General features: G+C 43.3%; 1 protein-coding gene across 3 annotated transcripts in view; it reads right to left on the bottom strand.

Moving 5' to 3' along the window:
* Positions 1-736: 736 nt before the first annotated feature.
* Positions 737-13926, bottom strand: part of NMNAT3 (nicotinamide nucleotide adenylyltransferase 3) — a 116108-nt gene continuing 102918 nt past the window's right edge. For 2 of the 3 annotated variants that reach the window (XM_011958115.1, XM_011958114.1), the window contains exons 2-4: positions 13453-13636; positions 7980-8062; positions 737-1939 (exon numbers count right to left, since the gene is read on the bottom strand). In XM_011958115.1, coding sequence (XP_011813505.1) covers positions 1557-1939; positions 7980-8062; positions 13453-13634 — 648 coding nt within the window. In that variant the 5' untranslated portion in view covers positions 13635-13636 and the 3' untranslated portion in view covers positions 737-1556. The remainder of the gene's footprint in view (positions 1940-7979; positions 8063-13452; positions 13637-13926) is intronic. The other variant, XM_011958116.1, reaches the window with a different exon arrangement.

The raw sequence follows: 13926 nt of genomic DNA, 5'->3' as shown, positions 1-13926 counted from the left end.
GGAAGCCCACAGTGGAGGAAGGGAGTTAGTCAAAGTCACACAGCTTGCTGTGGCAGATTTTGAACTAGGCTGTCTGATTCTCAGGGTCCTTAGGGACCTCTTGGAGTGCAGAGTTCATTTAGGGCGAGGAATGGCTGGCAGCTTCAGTGGTTGCAGGGATCAAAATCTGCTCCCCACCCTGACCTTGCTGGATCCAGAAAATCCTGATTTCCTACTTCCCTTCATGACACATATGCGAACACTGAGATGTTTTGTGGGAGGGGGGAGAAAATAGATTCTTCCTAACGGGGCTCTTTGTTTTTCTGCATGACTAAACTTGTAGCAAGGATGAACCAGAGTAAAACTATGGAGATGTAAATTCTGAATGCATTCAGTCATGTGGTCAGCAAGTATAACGAGTAAACCCAAACAGAATTAGGCCAATCAAAACCTTTCCCTAATTTGGGAGCAGAATGACAAATCCTGCATGCACATAAGGCCCCTATTCTAATATTTCAGAGACCTACCTGAAAAGAGCTATCGGCCCAGTGCTTTCTTTTAGAAGGTCATTTGTGTGGCACCAAAAAGCAATTGCTTCCTCCATTCCTACTACCTGGAAACACAAACTTTTAAATTCATGCCAGTTCGATTGGAACAGTAGCAAATTTCATGGAGCAGCTAAAAAGAAAGAGCAACAGCTGGTACATCAGGCATTAATAATATAACAAAGGAAGAAAAAAGAGAAACTTTTCATTAGTACTTTTTGATGTCAATTTATTATTTATCCCCTTGCCAGTATTCAAACAGACAGGCAGTCATAAAACATTAAAAAAGATCCTTTAAAACAGTCAGGCATCTGTTTTACCTCAGTTCCTTTTTAGAAACCTGGAAACCAGGAGCCCCGGCTTTTATACTATAGCAAGTTTGACACTTGCTATATCAAAAATACTGCTTGAGGATCACTACGTAGAAAGAGTTTTGTTTAAATTTTATGAAAGGTTGGTGAGGCAGGCAGACAATGGTTTGTAAGGCAAGATCCAATGTAAATCAGCAATGTGTTGTTTCCAACTGTTTGACTCCTCAGTTCATATTCTGAAACCAGGGCGTTGACAAAAACCCACTGTTCAGTAATTAGCATCCTGTCAAATCTTTCCAATCAAGACTAGCATGCTGCACCTGGTCCTAGTTAAAAAACGCATTGTGGGCAATTCTGATCTGACCCTCAGGGGCCCCTGCCATGCTCAGAACTGCATTCAGTGTGCACGCCATAATTACCATCCACACAAAATAAGTAGGCCTCCTTGTCCAGCAGCTCTGAGAGATTCTGCCTAATCCTAATGACCTGCCACACCATTTTAACTTCTTCGATAAATGTCTATCCTTGTGATTTAGACCTTTCCTCTCCTGCAAAGAAGGTATCTCTTCCTGGGACAGAAGACTCCTCAGAAGTAGAAACATTGTAGAAATAAAGCAAATGAAAAATGGAGAAGCAAAAACCAAAGTAAAACAGAAACCTTAACAGCCCTATCCTCAGCAAGAGCTTGCTGGAGGAGGTGTGGGTCATGAGTCCCCCCTCCCTAGCTTGTCTTGGCCTCAGCGCTCTGGGTGCTTTTGCCTTTCCAGGCACTGTCCTTGGTGTAGAGGCCATGGTCCTTGATGTAGGTGATGACAGCATCGGGAATCAGGTACTTTACGCTTTGCCCTTGGCCCAAAGCTCGCCTGATGTATGTGGCACTGATCTCATTCTGCACGGGCTCCTTGGCCAGGTGAATGTTGTGCTGGTGCATCCGTAGGATGGGAGATTCTGAGATGTACCCTTTTGGGTCATGACCTGCTCGGCCCACGCACACCAAGCCAAACTTCTCCACTATTTCCTGGATGTGCGCATCCTTCCAGAGGTTGGGGGTCTGGAAGGTCTTCAAGACGTCTGCCCCGCAGAGAAGCTTCAGCTCAGGCACAGCTGCAAAAACAAGGATGGACCCAGTAAAGTTACAGAAGGGTCACTGCCAGGAAAGACAACATCATATTCTGTTGGAAAGTCTCACAAAATGCTTTTCTTGGAATGTATCGAGAACTCTGTCTCTATGTTCATGACTTGAAAAGAAAAAGCGTGTAAATGAATCTGCAGCTATTTCAGGGAATACAGTTGTAAGTAATGACTTAATCAATACACCTTTTGTTTAATAATGGAAAAGTGCCAACTAATACGAATTTTGTTTTTTCAGTGTTCTAACAGAAGTCTGTCTGTGGTTGCTTTGGACCAAGGCAGAGTGCTCTAAAGGGCTGTGCTGTACCCAGTACTGTGTCTTCTGATGGAAGGTAAGGTTCTGAAAGCCCTGAGACCAACAAGCTGTGGGCCTTGGACAAGTCACTGCCCTATTTGAAATCCATTTCAGCTCTTGTGTTACTAGGAACTAGTACCTGGCACTTTTATATAAAAATCTCACTATAAAGATGAATTATAAAGGCTCTTTGGATAACCAAAAGGTCTCTAAGACTCCAGCTGGTGGCCTTTTCATTGCAGTTTCCAATAAAACAAAGCTCTAGAACAATGCTTAATGTGGATAATCCTTTGGAATGTGTTCTAACAGAATGCTAATTGTGATAATAAAATAATACATAACATTTATTGGGAGATTACTATGGGCACTACTACTAAGCTGTTTATGTGGATAATACCATATGCACCCCAGAACAATTTATGAGGTGAGTATTGTTGTGCCCATTTTATGGAGGGGGCAACTGAGGCAGAGATAGATAAGTGACTTGCTTGAGGTCACTCAGCTAGGCAGAGAAGTCAGGAGTCAAACCCAGGCAGCCATCCTCCAGGTGGGTAACTGCTGGGTTCTGCTGCTACCTGCTGGTGGGAATCTGTACTTGCATTATACTGGAGAAGTCCTTCCTAGAGACCCAGACTGATTTTCCTGGCACTATCTGTGTCCCTCTTGGTGAGCTAATCAGCAAAGAAAATCCAAGTCTGTGCTAGAAACAAGCTGCAGGGTCTCTGATTCTTCCAGAAGCTGATCGCAGCTTCAGCAGATGGCAAAGACTGGGGTCCCAGAGCACTGGCACCTGTCAGTCACACAAAGTCTCAGTAAGTAGAGGCTCCAGGGCTACCACACTGGGGAAAAACTTGGTGTAAATGGTCATTTTGGGATCCTCTAAGGTGGAACCTTTGAAGGAATCCAAACATGGACCAGAGAGATGAGTTCACACAAAAACACTGGAGTGACTGTGGATTGGAAAGTGAGAGGCTGGAGGTGTCATGGAGAGGTCTGAGTCCTGGCCTCAATTGGACACAAGCTGCTGTGCGGCCGGAGCCAAGCCCTTTCTTTCTCTGGGTCTCAGTTTCCATGAGATGATGAGCTCTGGACTCATTTAAAGCAACATATGCAATCACAGAAACACACTTTTCAGATGCTCTAGCGGCATAATACTGGTCTAGTAAATGATATTCAAACATTCCTTCATTCATGCATGTATGAACTCTTAGTGGTTACAAACTAAGACTCTAGATCCAGACACCTTAGATCCAAATTCTGGTTCTGCCATTCAATACCCCTCATGCGATCTCAACTTTAAAATGAGGATATTACGCTTCATTTATTCATTCACTTATCCATTTACTCATTTATCTACCACTCTATTCATAGAAACACCCACTCAACATTTATGAATTATCTCCCAGTGTCTGGCCTTTTTAAACCAATAAAATTGCATTTAACAATTATTCAGTAACACACTTTTCACTAATTTGGGCTGGTCCCATTGCTCACAACATAATGTGTATTTGAACTGCTCTGCATCTGTGAAGTTTTACTCCAATTTGTTATCTATCCAACCAGTGTAGTATAAAGAACTATGTTTGGTCTTTCAAACAATTAGGTAGTTTTATGTGATCTTCCTATGGGGAAGGTACTATGATGTGCATTTCATTCCAAGTTCGGCTGGGGCCTGGGACACATCCCCTCTCTTCCTACAGGTCAGAGAACAGAGAAGATACCGCTTTCTTTTTCCAATAGATTTTTTTGTGGGGACAGTTTCTGCATGTCAGGTTCAATATTTGGTACTGTTTGATTCATTAACAATGACAGTAAGGAATACTATTCACTTTGAGCCTTGCCTAGAAGGAACAAGTGCCCACACCTCCCCTGCCCCCCAAATCAAAGGCATATCTGTGAGGCTGGTGGTGCCTGTTATTCCATGATGACAATACCATGTGATAGATCACTTCTCAGGCAACATGGGCCTCAGACCTCCAACTCCTGGCAGTCCTGTCTTCAGGGCTCACAAAGGCATTCACACATCTCTTCCAAATCCATTTACAACAAGGTTACAGAAGTTTTAGACTGAGTGATTCTATCCAAGTCCAAAGTATGTAACTCCAGGGTGTAGTATAAAGAAATCAATATGATTTCTCCTAACAGTGATACAGACACATAAACAAACAGGATGTCCATGGGCATTTTGGGGGCAGTGTGCTCTACCTTTGAGTAGCTAAGGGTTTTGAAAGGCAGATAAAGCTGAAATTTACATAGACTGTGAGGGAAGTGCCACTAGGATCTTTGAAAGTTTGGTTGTCCTAAGTCTGTGAGATCAAAGAACACCAATCTTGAGGTCAGTCAGCTCTGGGTTCAAGTTTAAATCTGCTGGTACCCTCAGGAAAATTACTTAGCCTATGTGCCTATTTCTTCAGCCATAAAATGGGGATAGTAAAGCTTTCTTTGGAAGTTATGGGAATTGAGCGATGGAGAGAATTCAATGTAAATTTCCTGTCTGGTGCAGCATGTGAACACTGCCACCAACAGCGATGTCTGTCATGGTACCTCACAGACACACTCAGAAATGTGGGACTTCTGGGTCTAAACAGGACAAGAGAGATGAAGCATCTGACAGGCAGCACCTAAATTTACCATACAAGGCCACCTTGGAACATTCAGTATAAAACGGAAACAGATAAAGGGCCTGCTCTGTTGGGAGAGGGAATCCTCTGAATGTGGCTAAGCTGTGCTCAGTTCCATCAGCCATGGGCGGGGGCCACCTTCACAAAAGACAGACAGAGTCAGCTGTTAAGAACTGGAAGCATCATCCATCCCAAAGTGTCACACCCAAGCAGCCCAGAATGTAGCAATCCATATGACTCTGGGTGAGCCCAAGGAGGCCTGCAAATCACAGATGTGATGGGCAAAGCAAGGCTCTGGCAGCCAGAAATTGCTGAGTTCATCATGTAATTTGCAACCTCAGAGTATAACAGCACACCAATAGAATACGCAACACACAAAATGGTCCTTTAGAAATATGTCACTAGTAACACACATGCCATCTCATCAAAAGCCAAACTTATGCTGAGAAAAATTCCACCTTCCTGTTTTTAATTGCTCTACATTTTACCCCAATTACAAACATCAAACTGTGTTCATTATGGAACATATGGAAAATATGTAAGTACTTAAAGCAGAAATAATAACAACAATAATTCTGCTTTCAACAAAACACCATCAGTTTTTAGTGTATTTCCTTAGTCTTTTCTATTTAGACATGCAAACAGATGTGAAAGTATAGTCATATTTTTATATACTTGAGATTATACGCAGTATTGTATCCTGATTTTTTCCACTTCCTTCATAAGCGTTTCTCCACACCATCAAAACCTTTTATGTAGTTTCTTTATCCTATGTATACAGTAAAACTTACGTACACTTTCCTTTATATTTAAACATTGAGATTGCTTTCACTTCCTGCCATTGTAAAAACTGTTGTGATAAACATCTTTCTGCATAAATCTTTGTCCCAATCTCTAATTATTCCCTTAGCCAGATTCCTAGAATGGGAATTTATCAGGCAGAGTGCAAAGACTTTTAAAGTCCCTGATATATTTTGGTAAACTGAAAAACAGTTTTCATTTCATGTAAACTTCCTTTTTTAAAAAATAGTTACTTTAGAATAGAACAAGATGAGTGGGATTTAGGGTCTGAAAAGAGAGAAAGAGGCCCTCAACAATATAGGGCCAAGCGGAGTAAGTTGGTAGCCCCTAGAAAAATGAATCGGGAAAGAACCTGGAGTGGGCTTTGGCAGAGGGAGAGAGCTCATATTAATGAGAGCAGCGGGGGCTGGTTCCACAGGGAAGGTGAATTCTGAACTGGGCCTCACAGACAGGTTTTCAATAGGGGGACAAAGAATTAAGAGGAAGGAGGGGCAGGCCAGGCAAAAAGCTGAGACAGGGATTCTGGAAGCATACACAGAGAAGCGAAGTGTGAGAAGATGGGAGCCTCAGTGTGTTGTCCCTCCTGAGTCACTCTGGCTGCCCTGCCTCTCACTGGAGGCTCCAGTCTGCCCCAGTGGCATGGAGTGCCTCACACTTATGCCATCTCCCACCCTTGTGCCTTCCTTGGCCTGCCCCTTGGCCCAGAAATGTCTCCAACCTCAATAATCCAGTCATCCTGCAAGTCTCAGTGCAGGTGCCCCCTCTTCCATGCAGTCTTCCTAATTCATGCCTGGACTCACCTCCATTCATACCCTGTCTCCAGCTTGGGATGGGGGCTGGGGCTGGCTGTCTCTGTTCTCAGCCTGAGCTCAGAGTCTCTTCCAGTGAGGTGCTCAGAAAGTGTCTGTAGAATCCTTTTAAGAATGCCTGCTGAGTCAGAGATGATGCAGCAAGAAGGGAGAGGCTAATAATGAGTACTGGGCACTGTGCTTATGGGGGATGGGTAGGAAGGAGCCCATGCAGGTAACAGAGAGGTCAGGCAGACAGAGAGACCAGAGGAATGTAATAAACATTATATGAGATGATTATATAGGAGGTACTGTAACTCCTTCTTAGATTCTTACTCTCATGCACAGTCCCTCAGACTGGCTGTAAAGCATATCCTCAGAGTGCTTATTAAATATCCAGATTCCTGGGCCCTACTCCCACTCAGAAGGTCTGGGAAGACACCTGGGAATTAGTGCTTTTAACAAGCTGCACAGGGGATACTGCTGTGAGTGATCCTTTGGCCAGCATTTGGGGACTGTTGCATGGCACCTTTAGGGCCTGGTAGCATTTCCAAGTCTTTTTAGAAGAGTGTTTCTCAATCTTGCTCTAGGAAGCGCTAGTTCTGAAAAATACTGACAGATATTGAACAAAGAGTTCCATACTTAAAAAAGTGATAAGAATGACTGCAAGGTATTTCTCTTTCTTATAGAATCACAATGCACATGGACATAGTAAAGGCTCTAAAAAGTCCTGCAGTAAAGAAACCGTATTAGGTGTGCTAAACCTCGGCATTCCTAAACTCTTCTAATCTGGAAGCAGTGTTCCACCAACCAAAGTCTGGAGACCCTGCCATAGGAAATTCTGCAGATGACCTGCTGGAATCTGCACGCCCACCGCTGCATGGTGCTCCTGCTTATTTGCATGAGAGCGTTATGCATTTTGCCCCTGACACCAGGACAGCTCACATGGTGAAATCACAGCCAACAAGGTTTTATCAAACACCAGGAAATGACAACACTTCCTGGCTTACACATCTAGGCTTACAAATTAAGAGGATAATCCAAACCAACTTTAAATTCCCTTAAAAATAGGTTTCCTCTTTTGAGTGAACCATTGAGTAATTCTGCTATAAATAAAGTCTTAGTCTCTTTGTTCAAGTTTTATAATGGCGTATTTTACATTCAAAAAGGCTAAGGCTTTTAAAAGAAACCCAGCAGCACTCATCAGCTTATCCCTGTGTGACCCTGACTATAATCCATGTCATTAGAACAAGTCACAAGGGTAGGTAAACTTCTTTGGGGCAAAAAATCCCAAATTAGCAGAGCAATTTACAGGGGGTGGTGGCAGATTGTCTAATCTGAACTTCAACCTCAGAAGTGTCATCCCAACCAGGCAGGCCTTAAATTCCTTATCTGTGCCCAGAGGGTTGGACTCAAGTCCTCTGCAGCTGTGACCACCCCTACCCGCTTCAGTTCTCACAGAATCCCTGACATCTCATTCTCCTACAGACAAGAGGGTCGGCACCCACCTGCAGGGGTTGGGGAGAGTGCTTTGCCATGGTCTGGGCCTTCCATCTGGGGTGGAGATCTGAGCAGTTCGCTGTGATGATGCCTGCGTTGTAAACATATGGGCTCAGGGTATGTCTGTCCTCCAGCCCTCAAAACCACCCAGGGATTTTCAGATTTTGTCTCAACCTGCTTTTATCTACTTTAGTTCACTCATTCCACAAATAACTGTCGAGGGCCTACTCTGTGGCAGGCATTGCCAGGTGCTGGGACAGAAAGCCATGTGGGTCTTCACGGAGAGTCCTGTCCAAGACAGTCCACTACTTTCCATGTGACATGGGTGAAGGCAGGGAAATTAGTACATTTCTACTTTTTTAACATTTTCTTCAATATTTCTCAAAAAAAAAAAAAGGAGTCACTGTTGAGTAGGGGTTAAGGACATGGCTATTAGAATCAGACAGACTTGAATTCAAGACACATTTTCATTTGAGAAGCAGGGATAACAACACCTGCTTTTAGGCTCTTGTGAAGGTGAAGGAGACACACACATTTTGAAGCACTGGCACAGTGCATGGCCCACAGCTAGCTCCCAGAAAAGCTGCCTGCTCTCATTAGGAACTAGTACTTTAGAAGGCAATAGGGTGACGGCCAAGAGCCAGGGCTTGCAGCCAGATGGCCTGGGTTGAATCTCAGCTCCTCCACCAGCTGGCTGTGTGACCCTGGGTGGGTGATTTCAAGTCTCTACGTGGATGGTGCTGCATCTGCCAGTGAGGAATTATGACAGTGCCCACCTCTGATGGGTGGTTATGAAGATTAAAGGGGTTAATACACACGAAGTGCACTGGGCATTTCAAATATGATTAGACTTTCACAAATTTGGCATGCCTGCCTTCTTTAGCAATCAATCTTCTGCAAATCATGAGATACCTATATATGCTTTTGTCAAACACAGGCAATCATTATACACCCCTTCTTGCATCAATTTTATCTGCCAACTTCTACTTCATGTATTATGCATTTACTAGAGCTGTATTTAGGGGGCAGTAGGGCCTGGTGGGAAAAGCATATGCTTTTCAGCCAGAGTGGGTGGGTTTAAGTTCAGGCTTTTTTGCTTGAATGACCCTGACACCCTGTAGTATTGATACTGTCAGAGCCACGTGGACCTCATCTGTAAACTGGTCATGAAAGTTAATGCTGGTCTTATCTACACTGAGTATCACAAGATCATGAATGAAAAAGTGCTTCTACCTTGCCAAACACTGGGGAAGTAGCCTGCAGCTGAATATCATTGGGAGGGGGCACAGTGTTAAGTTCTAGAATTAGACTGGGTTGGAATTCTAGCTCTAACTAGTAGTTCTGGAGTTTCAATGTCTCTAGTTTCTTTATCTAGAGAATGAGGGATAACGACAGAACCTACCCCAGAGAGCTTTTGTGAGGATTAATTGAAATGCTTGGCACTAGCCCATACAGAAAAAGAGCCCAATAAATGTTAACTGTTATTATCATTACTCTTAGTCTATCTTCCCACCAGATTGTGAACAGGGACACCACTGAATTCATCTTTATATTCCTAGCACCCATGAAAATGCTCCTGAGGTCTGCTGAATTCAGGAATGATGGAAGGAGTGGATGAATGAATACATTTAACCTGGTTCAAAGCCCTTCCAGATTATCTCAGCAGAGTCTTCTTAGAGCCTGGCTGGACTCAGTGTTTTCATTATTGTTTTACTGCTTTGATTTTGGTAAACTTTATTTCTGAGGACTCACCCTTGGATTGGTATGGGCTCTCACATCAGATTGAAGTAGATCGAGTCTTACCTCCACTTTCTAACTGTAGGACTTGAAGTATTTTACAACCCTTTCTGAATCTCCATGTCCTCACGTATAAAACAGGGCTAAACCCACCTACCTCTTGGAGTTGCCGAGCTTATTAGATATACATGAAAGAGCCTGGCACACGTAGAGGGTGATCAGTAAAAGATGGTAGTGTTTCTCATTTTACTTACTTTGAAGGTGCTAGTTCAAGTTGACCCTACTTTGAATATTAGCTGGATCTCTGAACTTTGTTGTGGAAATAATTACTTTCAATACAACATGCATTTGCCAGGGACTTCCACTGTGCCTCCATGGGGCATGACCATTACTGCTTCTTGCTGCCTGCCTGAGTGGTACCTTGGGCCTGTGGACTGACCCTGGGGGCATGTTTTTGGTGTCCTCAGCAGCCCCACTGGTCTTCAGGAAAGATTGGAGGGTAGCTGTGGCAGGTGTAAAGCCAGCCACATCATGCTCCCAGCCTGCAGATCCCTGTTTTTGAAGATGGCCATAAGCGTGGCTTCAGAGCTCCACAGATGGGAGCTCTACTTCCTGTTTATTTGTGTGTGACTGTGATTAATGTAGCCTCTCTGAGCCTCAGTTTCTTTATCTGTAAAATGAGGACAACACAAGATCACGTTTGCAAAGGGATGCATGAAAGGGTGATGACGATGATGACGATGATGGATTACATCGAGTGGCATGTGACTAAGGCCTTGCCCACAAGACAAAGAAAAGGTGAATGACATATGTTATCAAGTGTCCTAAAGGCATGGAAGTTGACCTAGATTTAAAAAATTAGAATTGAAAAGAAACAATCTTACAGGGAAAGAAGGAATTCTTAATAAGCTCCACAGTGAATTTCCATTATAGAGGTATTTGTTACTATGCCACTATGATGTAGATTCACTATGGACATTATCAAGAGGAAACGAAATGGAGCAAAGGATGGGGTGGATTTCTACCATGCTTCTAAAACCACCTGACTTTATAATTATAACTGGATTTTCAGTCTTACAAATCCTCAATTTTGATACTTTTCAGAAAGTGTTAGTAATCAAACACAAATGCAGTTGGTACCTTTTGGAGATGAAACTCACTCTAAATAATAATTTTTAAAATCTTAATCAGCATTTGATAAAACTGTGTTGACTGTAACAGTGATTCTCAATTTTGGTTGCACAAAATACATATGGGAACCTTTATGAAAATAGCAATGTTTAGAGCCCATCCCTGACAAATCAAAATCTCTGGGGTGGGTGGGAGGAGGTGAGCATTTGAAAAAGCTTATTAAGTGATTCCTGCAGCCAGAGTTGAGACCACTGGTTTGGATGCATCTTGGTACTGATCATAAACTTAATTCATATACTTGGCAGCTGAAGCTGTTGGCTAGCCATATATTACAATAACCCTGTAGCTTTTAAAAATCCTGATGCCCCAACCCAGACCAATGACATGCTAGTCTCTGGGGTGAGACCCAGACATGGGTACTTTTAAAAGCTCCCTGGGTGATTCCAGTGTGCAGGCCAACACCAAGAAACACAGGAATAAAGGAGATATTAAAAAAAAATTAAAAACAGGCCGGGTGTGGTGGCTCATGCCTGTAATTCCAGCACTTTGGGAGGCTGAGGTGGGTGGATCGCCTGAGGTTGGAGTTGGAGACCAACCTGGCCAACATGGTGAACTCCCGCCTCTACTAAAAATACAAAAAATTAGCTGGGCGTGGTGGTGTGTGCCTGTAATCCCAGCTACTTGGGAGGCTGAGGCAGGAGAATTGCTTGAACCCAGGAGGCGGAGGTTGCAGTGAGCCGAGATCGTGCCACTACACTCCAGCCTGAGCAACAGAGCTTAATTCATAAACTTGGCAGCTGAAGTGGTGGGCTAGCCTGTATTGGAATCACCATGGAGCTTTTTTTTGAGACCCTATCTCAAAAACAAAAACAAAAAAAATTAAAAAGAAAACGAATGCGTTCAGTACAATCTTAGCTCACTCCTGTATTTTGCAGCCAAAGCACAAGTAATCATAAATAGTACTATGGTCAACTCCTATTTATCCATGAATGGCTTATCTGTTTTGAGGACAAATTATGGGCCAGCATTAGGGATTCAGGGAAGGTAGCTAACATTATTAAGTACCTACCATAAACCAGGTGTTTTGCCTGCATCATCTCATTTAATTCACACAGAATCCTAGTGAAGTGGGTGATGTCATTTCCATTTTATTAGGTGAGAAATTGAGACTCAGGGAGGCTAAATCACCTAAGTCATTCAGCTAGTAAATTTGGCTCTAAAACCTGTGTCCGAGGCTACAGTGCTTCTCACTGGGTGGAGGAGAAAGCGTCTGTTTCTGCCTACATATTCAAGGTAAATTACTTGTTGGATGATCTATCTATTCTCTTGCTTCTATTCCCCCTCTCTTAGCCTAGATAAATGAGAAATGACTGAATGACTCATTCTAAAAGGATGATCTAGGTGTCAATTTATTCCTTATATAATTTTCAATATATGGGTCTTTGTTTATACTAATGGGTAGTTTAAAAAAATAAAGAAGAGCATGTGTCATAACAATTATTTTATAATGGCTCTCCTTTTAATTTGGCAACAGGTTCTGAAGCAACACTGTAACTGCTGAATGCTTCCGGCTGCTTCTTTCCCCAGTAAAAGGTAAGTAATAAGAACCAGGATATAAAAACTAAATGATTACCTCTACTAAAAAGGTAAACCTTTTTCTCCCAAGTGATTTTGAAGACAAGTAAAAAATGAAAACTAAAACATATTATGAACAGGCCTGTCAATCATTCCACCTTATCCCTTGTGCCTCCCATTTACTGCCGATCCTAGCGGTTCTAAACAGACAAAAGACACAGCAATTTGCAATCCCTTCCAGCAGAGCTGGTTGTCATTAGCGACGAGGCAGGCCATCCTCACAATCCCAATAGCCAGGAGACATGGGGCTTCCTGCTTCTCTGGCAATTCCCCTAAAAGTTTGCAGACATAAGCTAGTGACCCACTGCCCTAACATTCAGGGCTGGCTTGGGGTTTTAAACAGTTTGATTACTTATGCTGAATACAAATAGAAATTCCAGAAGAAAAAATAATCCAGAGTAACTGTTTCTAGATTTATAGTCTTTTTTTCTATTTCCCATAAAAGTCTGGGTTTACATAACCCAGGAATTGTACAATTAAAAAAGACAGCTTATTCTAGAGACGTAGTTTTCAACCTAGACTATGATAAAAAGAACAAAAGGTCCCACCTACTGAATACTATTATGTAGTTCTGGGTCAGAAAAGTGATTTACATTTAAAAAATCCTCATTAGGTTTTGCTGTCTCCATTTTGCAAGTGAGAAATACATCTCAGAGACGTCAAATCACTTGCTCAAAGTCACACAGCTACTAAGTGGTGGTGCTAGACCCCAGTGCTACAGTCATCTGACATAAGGTTGGGTGTTTCTACAAAGTGCTTTTGCAAGTATAGTGTTTTGTAATTTTTCTGCTCAGGGACCTCTCTGAGAATATGAATCTGCTGGTCCCTCTCCTGCTAAGTAGAAACTGCTTCTTGGATATTTGCTGAGAAGGCCTGGCAGAAACCCAGCCCCACAATCTGCCCTACCTTTTACCCCGCAGGCTCTGCAGACATCTCCCGTGACCCCTGGTCATCACACAGGAGAGTGACTACCATTACCTCAGCACCTTCACTGTCTCCATCCACTGTGCCTGCTCACTCTCCCAGGGGTCCACCCGGATCCAGTCGGATGTCTGCAGGGCCAGCCGGGCCATAGCTACTCGGTGATGAGAAGCTGCGAGGTCTTTCTTCCCATAGCTGTCGTTGACAGGAGAGATGATACCCTGGATGACCTGGTACATTCCTAGGTAAGAGAGAGAGCAGTGGTGTTGCACATACAGACGGATGCTCGCCACCTGGCAGCCTGAATTCAGGCAGGTGCTAAATATCTCCAGTGCCTCATCCTGAGTGGGAGTAGACTCTGGCATTCTCTCATGGGGCAGAAAGGGTAGCTCCTTTAGGCAAGGGTAAAGGCACTACCTTAGTGAACATGTGCTTCTCCTCTAGAGCCTTCTATAACCCAGGGAGCACTGAGAGAAAGGTTTCTCTGCTGAGACAAAGGCTGTGAGGGTGGAGCTTAGGCAAGGGTCCCAT

Source organism: Colobus angolensis, unplaced genomic scaffold, assembly GCF_000951035.1.
Source record: "Colobus angolensis palliatus isolate OR3802 unplaced genomic scaffold, Cang.pa_1.0 Scaffold46, whole genome shotgun sequence".
Taxonomy (NCBI): Eukaryota; Metazoa; Chordata; class Mammalia; order Primates; family Cercopithecidae; genus Colobus; species Colobus angolensis.
Note: the sequence above shows the minus strand (reverse complement) of the source record. Positions and strands in the feature narration are given on the sequence as shown.